This window comes from Marmota flaviventris, chromosome 3 (assembly GCF_047511675.1).
Source record: "Marmota flaviventris isolate mMarFla1 chromosome 3, mMarFla1.hap1, whole genome shotgun sequence".
Taxonomy (NCBI): Eukaryota; Metazoa; Chordata; class Mammalia; order Rodentia; family Sciuridae; genus Marmota; species Marmota flaviventris.
The window spans coordinates 111,582,851-111,596,544 of NC_092500.1; the positions used below are offsets into that span (position 1 = coordinate 111,582,851).

At 38.4% G+C, this 13,694-nt stretch overlaps 1 protein-coding gene across 1 annotated transcript in view; it reads left to right on the forward strand.

Moving 5' to 3' along the window:
• The window catches only part of Tex15 (testis expressed 15, meiosis and synapsis associated), a 65,761-nt gene that overhangs the window by 12,304 nt on the left and 39,763 nt on the right, over positions 1-13,694 (forward strand). The window contains exon 3 of the mRNA XM_027939270.2: positions 12,955-13,192. Coding sequence (XP_027795071.2) covers positions 12,955-13,192 — 238 coding nt within the window. The remainder of the gene's footprint in view (positions 1-12,954; positions 13,193-13,694) is intronic.

A 13,694-nucleotide genomic window follows, 5' to 3' on the forward strand; every position in this document is an offset into this window, starting at 1 on the left:
GGCTCCCTATTTACCTCTCTTATTGTTTCTTTTGATGAGAAAAAACTTTTTAGTTTGAATAAGTCCCATTTGTTGATTCTAGTTATTAACTTTTGTGCTATGGGTGTCCTATTGAGGAATTTGGAGCCCGACCCCACCAACTGTAGATCGTAGCCAACTTGTTCTTCTATCAGACGGCGTGTCTCTGATTTGATATCAAGCTCCTTGATCCATTTTGAATTAACTTTTGTGCATGGCGAGAGAAAGGGATTCAGTTTCATTTTGTTGCATATGGATTTCCAGTTTTCCCAGCACCATTTGTTGAAGATGCTATCCTTCCTCCATTGCATGCTTTTAGACACTTTATCAAATATAAGATAGTTGTAGTTTTGTGGATTGGTTTCTGTGTCCTCTATTCTGTACCATTGGTCCACCCGCCTGTTTTGGTACCAGTACCATGCTGTTTTTGTTACTATTGCTCTGTAGTGTAGTTTGAAGTCTGGTATCGCTATACCGCCTGATTCACACTTCCTGCTTAGCATTGTTTTTGCTATTCTGGGTCTTTTATTTTTCCATATGAATTTCATGATTGCTTTCTCTATTTCTACAAGAAATGCCGTTGGGATTTTGATTGGCATTGCATTAAACCTATAGAGAACTTTTGGTAATATCGCCATTTTGATGATGTTAGTTCTGCCTATCCGTGAACAGGGTATATTTTTCCATCTTCTAAGATCTTCTTCTATTTCTCTCTTTAGGGTTCTGTAGTTTTCATTGTATAAGTCTTTCACCTCTTTTGTTAGGTTGATTCCCAAGTATTTTATTTTTTTTGAAGATATTGTGAATGGAGTGGTTGTCCTCATTTCCATTTCAGAGGATTTGTCGCTGATATACAGGAATGCCTTTGATTTATGCGTGTTGATTTTATATCCTGCCACTTTGCTGAATTCATTTATTAGCTCTAATAGTTTCTTTGTAGAGCCTTTTGGGTCTGCTAGGTATAGAATCATATCATCTGCAAATAGTGATAATTTAAGTTCTTCTTTTCCTATTTTTATGCCTTTAATTTCTTTCGTCTCTCTAATTGCTCTGGCCAGTGTTTCGAGAACTATGTTGAACAGAAGTGGAGAGAGAGGGCATCCCTGTCTTGTTCCAGATTTTAGAGGGAATGCCTTCAGTTTTTCTCCATTCAGAATGATGCTAGCCTGAGGCTTAGCATAGATTGCTTTTACAATATTGAGGTATGTTCCTGTTATCCCTAGTTTTTCTAGAGTTTTGAACATAAAGGGATGCTGTACTTTGTCGAATGCTTTTTCCGCATCTATCGAGATGATCATATGGTTCTTATTTTTAAGTCTATTGATGTGGTGAATAACATTTATTGATTTCCGTATATTGAACCAGCCTTGCATCCCAGGGATGAATCCTACTTGATCATGGTGTACAATTTTTTTGATATGTTTTTGTATCCGATTCGCCAGAATTTTATTGAGGATTTTTGCATCTAGGTTCATTAGCGATATTGGTCTGTAGTTTTCTTTCTTTGAAGTGTCTTTGTCTGGTTTAGGTATCAGGGTGATGTTGGCCTCATAGAATGAATTTGGAAGTTCTCCCTCCTTTTCTATTTCCTGAAGTAGCTTGAGAAGTATTGGTATTAGTTCTTCTTTAAAGGTTTTGTAAAATTCTGCTGTATACCCATCCGGTCCTGGGCTTTTCTTAGTTGGTAGTCTTTTTATGGTTTCTTCTATTTCCTCAATTGATATTGGTCTGTTTAGGTTTTCTGTATCCTCCTGACTCAATCTGGGCAGATCATATGACTTAAGAAATTTATCTATGCCTTCACTATCTTCTAATTTATTGGAGTATAAGGATTCAAAATAGTTTTTGAATATCTTCTGTATTTCTGAAGTGTCTGTTGTGATATTGCCTTTTTCATCCCGTATGCTAGTAATTTGAGTTCTCTCTCTTCTTCTCTTCGCTAGCATCGCTAAGGGTCTGTCGATTTTGTTTATTTTTTCAAAGAACCAACTTTTAGTTTTGTCAATTTTTTCAATTGTTTCTTTTGTTTCGATTTCATTAATTTCAGCTCTGATTTTAATTATTTCTTGCCTTCTACTTCTTTTGCTGTTGTTTTGCTCTTCTTTTTCAAGGATTTTGAGATGAAGTATGAGATCATTTATTTGTTGGTTTTTTCTTTTTTTAAGGAATGAACTCCAAGCAATGAATTTTCCTCTTAGAACTGCTTTCAATGTGTCCCATAGATTCCGATATGTTGTGTCTGTGTTTTCATTTATCTCTAAGAATTTTTTAATTTCCTCCTTGATGTCTTCTATAACCCATTGATCATTCAGTAACCTATTGTTCATTCTCCAAGTGATGTATGCTTTTTCCTTCCTTCTTTTATCGTTGATTTTCAGTTTCATTCCATTATGATCAGATAAGATGCATGGTATTATCTCTACTCCTTTATATTGTCTAAGAGTTGCCCTGTGACATAATATATGATCTATTTTTGAGAAGGATCCATGTGCTGCTGAGAAAAAAGTGTAACTGCTTGATGTTGGGTGGTATACTCTATATATGTCAATTAGGTCTAGGTTATTAATAGTGTTATTGAATTCTATAGTTTCCTTATTCAACTTTTGTTTGGAAGATCTGTCCAGTGGCGAGAGAGGTGTGTTGAAGTCTCCCATTATTATGGTATGGTGGTCTATTAGACTCTTGAACTTGAGAAGAGTTTGTTTGACGAACATAGCTGCACCATTGTTTGGGGCATAAATATTAATGATTGTTATGTCTTGTTGGTGTATGGTTCCCTTAAGCAGTATGTAGTGTCCCTCTTTATCCCTTTTGATTAACTTTGGCTTGAAATCTATTTTATTTGATATGAGTATGGACACACCTGCTTGTTTCCGAAGTCCATATGAGTGATATGATTTTTCCCAACCTTTCACCTTCAGCCTATGTATGTCTTTTCCTATCAAATGCGTCTCCTGTAGGCAGCATATTGTTGGGTCTTGTTTTGTGATCCATTCTACTAGCCTGTGTCTCTTAATTGGTGAGTTTAAGCCATTAACATTTAGGGTTATTATTGAGATATGGGTTGTTCTTCCAGCCATATTTGTTTATTTCTGTTACTAAACATGGTTTGTTTTCCTCTTTGATTATTTCCCCCCCCTTTACTGTCCTACCTCCCACTGTTGGTTTTCATTGTTATTTTCCATTTCCTCTTCCTGTAATGCTTTGGCGAGGATGTTTTGAAGAGATGGTTTTCTAGCTGCGAATTCTTTAAACTTTTGTTTATCGTGGAAGGTTTTAATTTCATCTTCCATCCTGAAGCTTAATTTCGCTGGATACACAATTCTTGGTTGGAACCCATTTTCTTTCAGTGTTTGAAATATGTTATTCCAGGATCTTCTAGCTTTCAGAGTCTGTGTTGAAAGATCAGCTGTTATCCTGATTGGCTTACCCCTAAATGTAATCTGCTTCCTTTCTCTTGTAGCTTTTAAAATTCTCTCCTTATTCTGTATGTTGGGCATCTTCATTATAATGTGTCTAGGTGTGGATCTCTTATGATTTTGCACATTCGGCGTCCTGTAGGCTTCTAGGATTTGGGATTCTGTCTCATTCTTCAAGTCTGGGAAGTTTTCTCGTATTATTTCATTGAATAGACTGCTCATTCCTTTGGTTTGGAGCTCTGTACCTTCCTGTATCCCAATGACTCTTAAGTTTGGTCTCTTAATGTTATCCCATATTTCTTGGATGTTCTGCTCATGATTTCTTAACAGTCTTGCTGAGCTGTCTATGTTCTTTTCCAGTTGAAATACTTTGTCTTCATTGTCTGATGTTCTATCTTCTAAGTGTTCTACTCTGCTGGTAGTATTCTCCATTGAGTTTTTAAGTTGGTTTATTGCTTCCTGCATTTCTAGGATTTCTGTTTGTTTGTTTTTTATAACCTCTATCTCCCTGTATAGTTGATCCTTTGCTTCCTGGATTTGTTTGCGTAATTCATTGTCGAAGTGATCTTTCATTGTCTGATTTTGCTGTTTAATGTCTTCCTTGATACTCCAGATCATCTGAAGCATGTATATCCTGAATTCTTTATCTGACATTCCATCTGCTGCAGCTGTTACCTCTTCTAAAGTTGCGTTGACCTGCATTGCTTGTGGTCCTTTCTTTCCTTGTCTTTTCATACTGCTTGCGTATCTTTCCTGCAGGCGCGGGCGGCGGCTCTGCTCTCTCCTTATTCCAATTGGGGTGTCGTGGCTACCACGCCGGCAGGTCACTGGGCCTGTTCTGGGCGCTGGCGGCGGCTCTGTTCTGCCCCTACTCCAATTGGGGTGACGAGTGTACCACGCCAGCAGGCCACCGGGCCTGATCCGCCGGTCGGTTGCAGGTTTGCCTACCCTGCAGGCGCGGGCGGCGGCTCTACTCTGCCCCTACTCCAAATGGGGTGACGTGTCTGTCGTACCGGCAGGCCACTGGGCCTGTCCCGCTGGTCGGTCGCAGATCTGCCCACCTTTCGGGCACGGGTGGAGGCTCTGCTCTGCCCCTACTCCAATTGGGGTGTCGTGACTACCCCGCCTGCAGGACGCTGGGCCTGTTCCTGGCACGGGCGGCGACTCTGCTCTGCCCCTACTCCAATTAGGGTGGTGTGTGTACCACGCCGGCAGGCTCCTGGGCCTGATCCGCCGGTCTGTTGCAGGTCTGCCTACCTTGGAGGCGCGGGCGGCGGATCTGCCCTGCTCCTCCTACCACGCCTGCGGACCCCTGGGCCTGATCTGCAGGTTGGTCACAGGTCTGCTCACCCTGCGGGCACGGGTGGCGGTTCCGCTCGGCCCCCACTCCAATTGGGGTCACGTGACCACCACACCGGCAGGGCCTGATCCGGGCGTGGGAGAAGGATCTGCTCTGCCCCTACTCCAGTTGGGGTGACGTGTGTACCACACTGGCAGGCCACTGGGCCTGACCCGCCAGGCTGTCACAGGTCTGTTTACCTTGCAAGCGCGAACGGCTGCTCTGCCCTGCCCCCCCTACCATGCCCATGTACCACTGGGTCGCGGGTCTGCCCACCTTGCGGGTGCAGGTGGCGGCTCCGCTCCGCCCCCTCTCCAATTGGGGTCACGCAGTCACCACGCTGGCGAGCCGCTGGGCCTGCTCCGGGCGCTGGCGGTGGCCCGGCTCCTCCCCTCTGGCTCGACGACAAATTGAGGAGACTCGGGTGTCTGTGCCTCACCCCCCCTACCAGGAGACCAACTGTTTCTGTCACCACTGGTATTGATGAAGTTCTCTCCTCCGCCGCTTTCTGATGACATCAGATCTCTGCCATGTTGGTATCCTATGCGAATGGCAGCATTTCGTTCCCCTTGCCGGGCAACCAAAGCAACGGGTGAGTCCTGACCGGCCCTCAGCAGGACCCGGACCGAGAAGCAGTTTCCGCGGGCTCCTAGCCCCGGGCCAGGGAAGTTCCGGGAGCCGGAACTCGGCCACTCCGTGCTCGGTGTAAGCTCCTATAAGTGTAGGCTCCAAGAAGCAGTCCCCGCGGGCTCAGTTCCGGGAGCCGGAATTCGGCCGCTTAGTGCTTGGTGTATGCTCTGATAGGAGCAGGGTCCAAGAGGCAGCCTCCGCAGGCTCCGCAGCCCTGGGCCAGGGCAGTTCCGGGACGGTTCCGGGAGCCGGAACTCGGCCGCCCCGCACTCGGTGTTCGCTCCGATAAGATCAGGTTCTAAGAAGCACCCAGGCACTGAACCCTAGCAATCTGTCTGCAAGCCGCAGGCGAATTGCAGCCTGAAATTACCTGTTCTATGGCTGAATGAGCTGCGGTCAGTCGAAAACAGGTATGGTGATGTCAGCTTTCCAACATGGTGGCTGCTGGCCTCCTCTGTGGTCTGACCGGTGTGGAGAACCGAGATGGACCGCTTCCTTCCCCCGTCTCGAACCCAGAATTCAGCCCTGAGTACGGTGCTTGCACGGCTGGCAGAAACTGCAGCGCTGTATCCCTGCGTCGCTATCTCCTCCTTGACTCAACTCTTAAAGAGACTGAGTTGATGCTTTAATTAAGAAAAAAGGATTATTTGACTATTACCATCCTCCCACTAAAACTGTTCTTTCTGGATTGTTGCTGCTGTTTCTGACAATTTTTAAAATGCCTCTTCAGCTTTTTGGGAAAGCACATTACATTATTTTTTTAATACAAAATAATATGAGCATATGCAAAATTCTCACATTAAATATTTTATATTATAGGTATGGTATGAATGTTGTGTTTCTGAATTTGTCTATTTTACTATTTAGTACTTTTAAACTATAGCTTAATAGACCCTGAGTTGTTTTTTTTATGTTCTGTTTTCTCTTTTTGTTTTATAATTAGTTCCGCCCCACTTCGTATGAATTTGGAGATTTGGAATTTGTGGGTATGACAAGAATTAGTTGTGATATCTATTCTCCCCTCTAAAAACTACAGCTTTGCGTTTTGGTGGAAAGGACGATATATATCCTACCACTTTCATATTGAAGTAGCAGTTTGATCAAAGAGTTTTTGGCACTCTTCTTTGATTAGGTATTTACAATGTTAGTATTCTGAATTTCAGGACAGTCTTTGAATTGATTAGGTATTTACAATGTTGTCCTTTCAATCAGTGACTTTTTCGTAATTAGTGTTACAGAAAATTTAGAACAACTACCTGATGATATGGGAAACTCCTTTGTTTCCCATACATAGTACTTTATAGAATTTACCACAATATATTGGTTTGTGTCCTACTGTGTTGTGGGAGTATTGTCATAGTACAAAACAATGTGTGCTTAAATGTTAAGTTACATTTTTATGAATAACCTTAAGGCATATAAAAAATAAAAGGTAAAATATCCAAAATAATTAGCAGCAGAGACTAACAAACAGAATGGAGAGATGAAAAGAAAAACTATTAATTATATTGACTACCTCTGGCTTTTCTTTTCATTTCTCATCTTAGAGGAGGAAATCAGTATGTAAGTCTGAAATCTCAAGAAAAGCAAGTAACTTCAAGAACATAGTAGTCTCCACTTCTTATCAACATTTTTTCTGCTAATTCTTAAATTTTAAAATCAGCAAAACATTCATTTAAACTTGTGTATTTGAGTATTTACTGAATCAGACATTATATTTGATAACTTCAGTTTTCTCTTCAAGTCTAAAATGTTCCCATTCTACTAGTGAAGATATACAGATAAATTTAAGATAATATGATGTTGCACACGCCTATAATTCCAGCAGCTCCAAAGGCTGAGGCAGGAGGATCACAAGTTCAAAGCTAGCTTCAGCAATTTAGCAAGGCCCCAAGCAACTTAGCCAGACCCTGTCTCAAAATAAAAAATGAAAAGGTAGTTTAAAAAAAAAAAGGTAAAAAGATTTTTAAAATAGACTATATCTTATTAAAAACAAATAAATAAAAAGGGCTGGGGATTTGACTCAGTGGTTAAGCCCTTCTGGGTTCAATCCCAGGTACCAAAAAATAAAACTTAAAAAAAATAATATAATGTTATATTTAATATAATGTTTATATGTGACGAATTAATTGTTCCCCTAAGATCCTTGGAAGAGCCAGACATGGTGGCACATACCTGTAATCCCAGTAACTCGGGAGGCTGAGGCAGAATTGTGAGTACAAGCAAGCTTTAGCAATTTAGCTTGGCCCTAAGGCAACTCAGTGAGACCCTTTATCTAAATAAAATGTAAAAGTAAATATATATATAAATAAATAAATATATATATATATATATATATATATATATATATATATATATACACAAATATATATGTCATTGAGAGAAGTTTTGTTTTGAATAGTTAAGAAACTTGAGTTAGCCTTACTAGATGAGAGAGAAATGAATTTAGCTCTCCTTAAGTCCATTAACCTGTTTGAATCAGGTTGTTTTTTGTTTTAAGATAACTTTTAAATATTTTATTGATGTGAAAAATATAATTTTAAACATTAATACTCTGCCTCATTGAATTTTTATTTAAATGTCTGAGTTTACATTTTATCCTATATGCATAGTTTGAGCCATTCATAGTTAATATCATCAACTTTATCAATTATTGGTTCCAAGGGTATACAAACTAAACCAGCTTGAACCAATATCATACTGAGAAAAGACTGTCTTGGAGTCTCTGGGAAAATAGAAACCAATTTGATATGAACAAATTTTTCCATTTGTTCCACTGATAGCAGCATTCTTGGAATAATAGAGGCTAGTGTTAGGATGATCCCAAAGCTAAGGACAGCAGAGCAGAGATGGGAAAGACCTGGATCTCTGATAACATATACACTTCTGGAGTCACAAAATCATTTAATCCTATAAGGGCAGCCTGATTTCTGAACTTCATGTTATGAGAAAGTTAACTTATTTCTAATGCAGTTTGAATGGATTTCTGTACTTGAAGTCAATGCCATCCCAACCAGAACTGACTTTAATACCTGCAGAAGGCTACTTGCTCATAATAGATTATAAAGTATGGATTTAATTCAGGGGAAAAAGAGCAGTAAGGACACTGCTATTCCAGTTGGGAGGTTGACATTTCTTTCGTGGGCCATAGACTGTGTTTCATGAGGCTGTAGTCTTTGGAGAAATTGCACAAAAAATGATCTTTCTTAGACCCAAGAAAGATTATTTTGTTGTTGTTTCTTTTATTACTTTCTCTCTGTTATTTCTCTAACAAATTATCTTGTTCTCTGTTTTTTTCTCCGGTATACCTGTATCTTGCTACCATTCTTCTTCTTTCCTTCTGTTCACTTTTTGAAATAATCGTTGGTGCCACTGTTGAAAAACCTTGCTCTAGGGTTTACCTTGTCTTTATCACAGTGTATTTTCAAATAATGTTATATTCATGTATTGTTTAAGAACCTTACAACAATACACTCTCTCTTCCCTCCCTTTCCCCCATCATTTGTGGCATTATTAGCTTTTGCACATAAGAATTCCCTCTAGGCAGTGCTCAGAAAGTTCATATTTTTCCAAATACCAAGAAAAAACAATTGAAAAATTAAAAAATTTTTAAAAGTAGAAGGGCTGGGCATGGTGATGCATGCCTGTAATCCCAGTGGCTTGGGAAGCTGAGGCAGGAGGATTGCCAGTTCAAACCCAGCCTCAGCAACAGTGAGGAGCTAAGCACTCAGTGAGACCCTGTCTCTAAATAAAATACAAAATAGGGCTGGGGATGTGACTCAGTGGTCGAGTGCCCTTGAGTTTAATCCCCAGTAATAAAAAAAAAAGGTTTTATAATTCCTCTGTGAGAATTTACCCTTAAGGGTCAGCATAGAGATCTTAGTGGTTAACATAATCTAGTGATAGCAGGAAATGCTGACATGTGGAGTTGTAAGTGAAGGGTAACATCTCTGGGAACTAAGAATTAGGTATGTGGTTCTGCAACCTAGATGCCCTTCAACAGATGAATGGATAAAGAAAAAATGTGGTATATAGAATGAAATTATGACATTTGCCAGTGAATGGATGGAACTGGAGACTATCATGCTAACTTTTAAATAAGCCAATCCTAAAAAACCAAAGGCCACATATTCTGATACTGACTCATGATGGGGGCGAGAGGCAGTAGTGAAGGTTTACCAGATTGGGGGGACGCCAGGAGAAGTGGGGAACGGGGTGGGGTGTGGGAATGGGAAAGACAGTAGAATTAATAGATATAACTTTACTATGTTCATATATGAATACACAACCAGTATAATTTTACATCAAATACAATCATAAAAATGAGAAATTACACTTCATATATGTATGTCAAAATACATTCTAATGTCATATATAACTAAAAAGAATAAATTTTTAAAAATTTAAAGTGGTTATGATCTAGTCAGCCATGTTACCATGTCATATGACCACATTTTGTCATGTCTACCATTAACAGTTGGTGATTCTTGAAAATTTTAATATGCTTTTGTACATATTACACTCCATACAAATTCTGTGAGAATCTACATACATTTTAAAGGCATGTAGTTTTCAAGAACAACTTTTCTTTGTTGCATGCCTTTGCTGTGTTCTGTAGTGTCTCTGTTGCAGATAATCACTTGGAGTCACATTTCTGTCATGTTGTACCACCTGGAATGGCAGATGCTCTTGCTACTGTTCCTGAGCAGGTCTTATAGAACACTCCATTCTGCCAGTTTGAGGGGAGGGTTTTATATTTTACATGCTTAAAGTGGGTCTTGTTATAGTAGTAAATCAAAAGTATCTGGACTTTAGATTATAATCTTTTCTGAAAATGATTCATAATTTTATTACTAATAAGCTAGCAGTCAAAAATCAAACATTAGCTTATTTCTCCCAGTTGTAATCTAGATCCCTGAAGAATGGAGAATGCCCCTGATGGTCAACTATGTGTGTCTGTTTGTGTAGGTATAAAGATACATATGGTAAAATAACAGAAAGATATTTCATTTATTAAATGCACATTCTTTCCTCCATAACACAATTAGCAAGAACTTGAGTTCTGGAACCTGAAAGAATTATCATGTGCATGCATATCTCAGGGATGTTGCAGGTTCATTTACAGACTAGAACAAATATTTGGTTTCTCAGTACATAAAAATGTTATGTCTACATGGTTCTATAGTCTTTTAAGTGTATGATACTATCATGTAATGTAAAAGTATTTTATGGCTGAAAAATGTTAGCAATCAGGGCCAGGGGTATAGTTCAGCATAAGAGCATTAGACCTAGTATGCTTAAAGCCCTGGTTCAATCCTCAGCACTGGAGGAAATTTTTTTAAACAATTATCTAAGCCTTCCATGAGTCTTCACTAGGAGTAGATTCTATTTCAAACCACTTTCTTTTCTTACAAGATGCAATTCCTCATTCATTAGAGTTTTATCATGAGATTGCAGCAGTTCCGTGGCTCTACTGCTGCTGTGCTTCAGTTCTCTTGCTGCTCCCACCACATCTGCAGTTACCTCCTCCATTAAATTCTTGAACCCCTCAAAGTCATCTATGAGGGTTGAAAGCAGTTTCTTCCAAACTCCTGTTAATAATGGTATGACCTCTTCCCATGAATCACAAATGTTCTTAATGGTTTCTAGAAGGGTAAATCCTTTCTGGATTTTCAATTTAGTTTGTCCAAATCCATCAGGCAAAATCACTATCTGTGGCATCTATAGCATTACAAAATTATTTATTAAATAATAAGACTTGAAAGTCAAAATTACTCCACAAGCTGCAGAACACATATGAAAACAACATTAATTTCATTGTACATCTCCATCAGCCCTTTGGTGACCGATGCATTGTCAGCAGTAATATTTGAAAAAACTTTTTTCATGAACATTAAATCTCAACATGGCCTTAAAATATCCAGTAAATGATGTTGTAAGCAGATGGGCTGTGCTCAGACTTTGTTGATCCATTTAAATAGCACAGGCAGAATAAGTTTACTATAATTCTTAAAGGTTCTAGGATTTTCACAATGCTAAATGAGCATTGGCTTCAGCTTGAACAGCTTCATTCACTTGTAACAAGAATCACCCTGTTGTTTTATCTCTGTTATGTGTCAGAGACCTAGACAGCATTTTCTTCCAATGTAAGGCTGTTTCATCTCTGACTTAGGTGTTAGCTTACAAGAATGTGGTAGCTGTTGATCTATCCAAACTACTGAAACTTCATATTAGCAGTAATATTATTTGCTTATTCATGTGTTCACAGGATTAGAATTCTTGACTTTCTTCTTTAAGACCTTTTCCTTTATGATTAGAACTTGCCTATTTGGCACAAGAGGCACAGCTTTTAGCCCATCTCAGTTTTCAATATACCTAATCATTTCAAGTTTTTTATTTAAAATAAAAGGTGTTCCAACTCTTTTTTTTTTTTTCACTTGAACACTTAGAGTCTACTGTAGGGTATTTGATGATTTAATTCAATATTGTTGTGTCACAGGAAATAGGCTCTAGGAGAGAGAGACTAAGGAACAGTCAGTTGGCAGAACACATTTATCAGTTAAGTTCACCATCTCATATGGGTGTAGTTCATGACACCCAAAACATTTTTATAATATTAACATTCTAGATCACTAATCACATGTCACTGTAACAGATATAATAAAAGGTTTTCAATATTGAGAGAGCTACCAAAATGTGACATAGATGCAATGTAAGCACATGCCTTTTTGAAAAATGACATTGATATACTTGCTTGACACAGGATTGCCACAGACCTTTAATTTGTTAAAAAGAGAAAGTACACACACCCGTGTGTCTACCAAGGCATAATAAAATGAAACATGCCTGTGTAATTCCAACCCTGTCACCCGTCACCTTGCTACTTTGGCAACTTCTAAGTTTTTGAACCTTATTTTTCTCATTTAAAAAAACCAATGTATAAAAATAACAGTAGTAATAACTTCTTGGGTTGTTGAAAACAGATTGATAAATGCACATAAAGCTTAAAACTTTTAATGGGTATATCAGCAGTATTCAAAAAATGTTCATTCTTATTAACAGCCTATATAAAATGTGGTCCCCATAAATCCTAAACATGTAATTTGGGTTTTTTTGTTTTGTTTTGTTTTTCTAAACATGTAATTTGAATTTGATCTTTTGGTGGGGGGTGGTACCAGGGATTGAACTCAAGGGCGCTCACTCGACTTCTGAGCCACATCCCCAGATCCTCAGCCCTATTTTGGATTTTTTTTTTTTTTTTTTTTTTTTTTAAGACAGGGTCTTGCCCCGTTGCTTAGTGCCTCCCTTTTGCTGAGGCCTGCTTTGAATTTGTGATCCTCCCACCTCAGCCTGCAGAGCCACTGTGATTACAGGCATGCACTATTGTGCCTGGCTTGAATTCTATCTTTAGATGATTTTCATTGTAACTTCTTATTATACAGTAGTGACACCTCTGAATATTATCAACACTTTTCTTGCTTTCTAACTGTGGCAAGATGAAATATTTATTTTCCCATTTAACAATAACCATTATTTGTTTTGATTTAGGTCAGAGATGCGTGAGAGAAGAAAACATGGCAGAGAGCTTGAAGAACATTTCTGCTTTTTAGCACTTCCTCAGAGTGATGTTTTAGAGATATATCAGAATGGGATAAGTACCAAAGCATCTACATTGAAGATATTAGGAAATCCTCACCTTGGAATTTATATATTTAGACATGTTGATGTTGCCTTGAATTATGCTCATAGTCGAAACATTATGGTAGAGAACATTATAATTTTTAAGGTAAGTAACATAAAAATATTAAACAATGGATAGTTTGCTTTAAATTGCCCTAAACACACTTTCTTTTTAGTATAAATTCTTAGTATTTTTCATTGAATTATATATCATAATAATTCTTTTTGTCTTCATGATTATTTGGTATTTACTTCTATTTCTGATTCTTTACTCGATTGTGGAGCACAAAGTAAAACTCCAAGGAGGCAAAGGAAACCATCATCTTTGTCGTCCCAGTGTATTTCTTTTTCTAGATTGATTATCCCTTCTATTTGTCTCTTTTTATTCATACCATAAGTAATACCACAGTGGTTTAAGTGTCTTCTTTTGAAACACTGTAGTATAATAATTTTAGTGTAAACTAAAGTTATTTAACTTTTACAGTCATTTTAGATAGTAATATTATAATACCATTATAAATTTCTTCAATAGTTATCTAAAATATTAATTTTAGGGAAAACTGGGCATGGGTTATAAAGGACTATCCAAATTATCTCTGTCTGTGTGT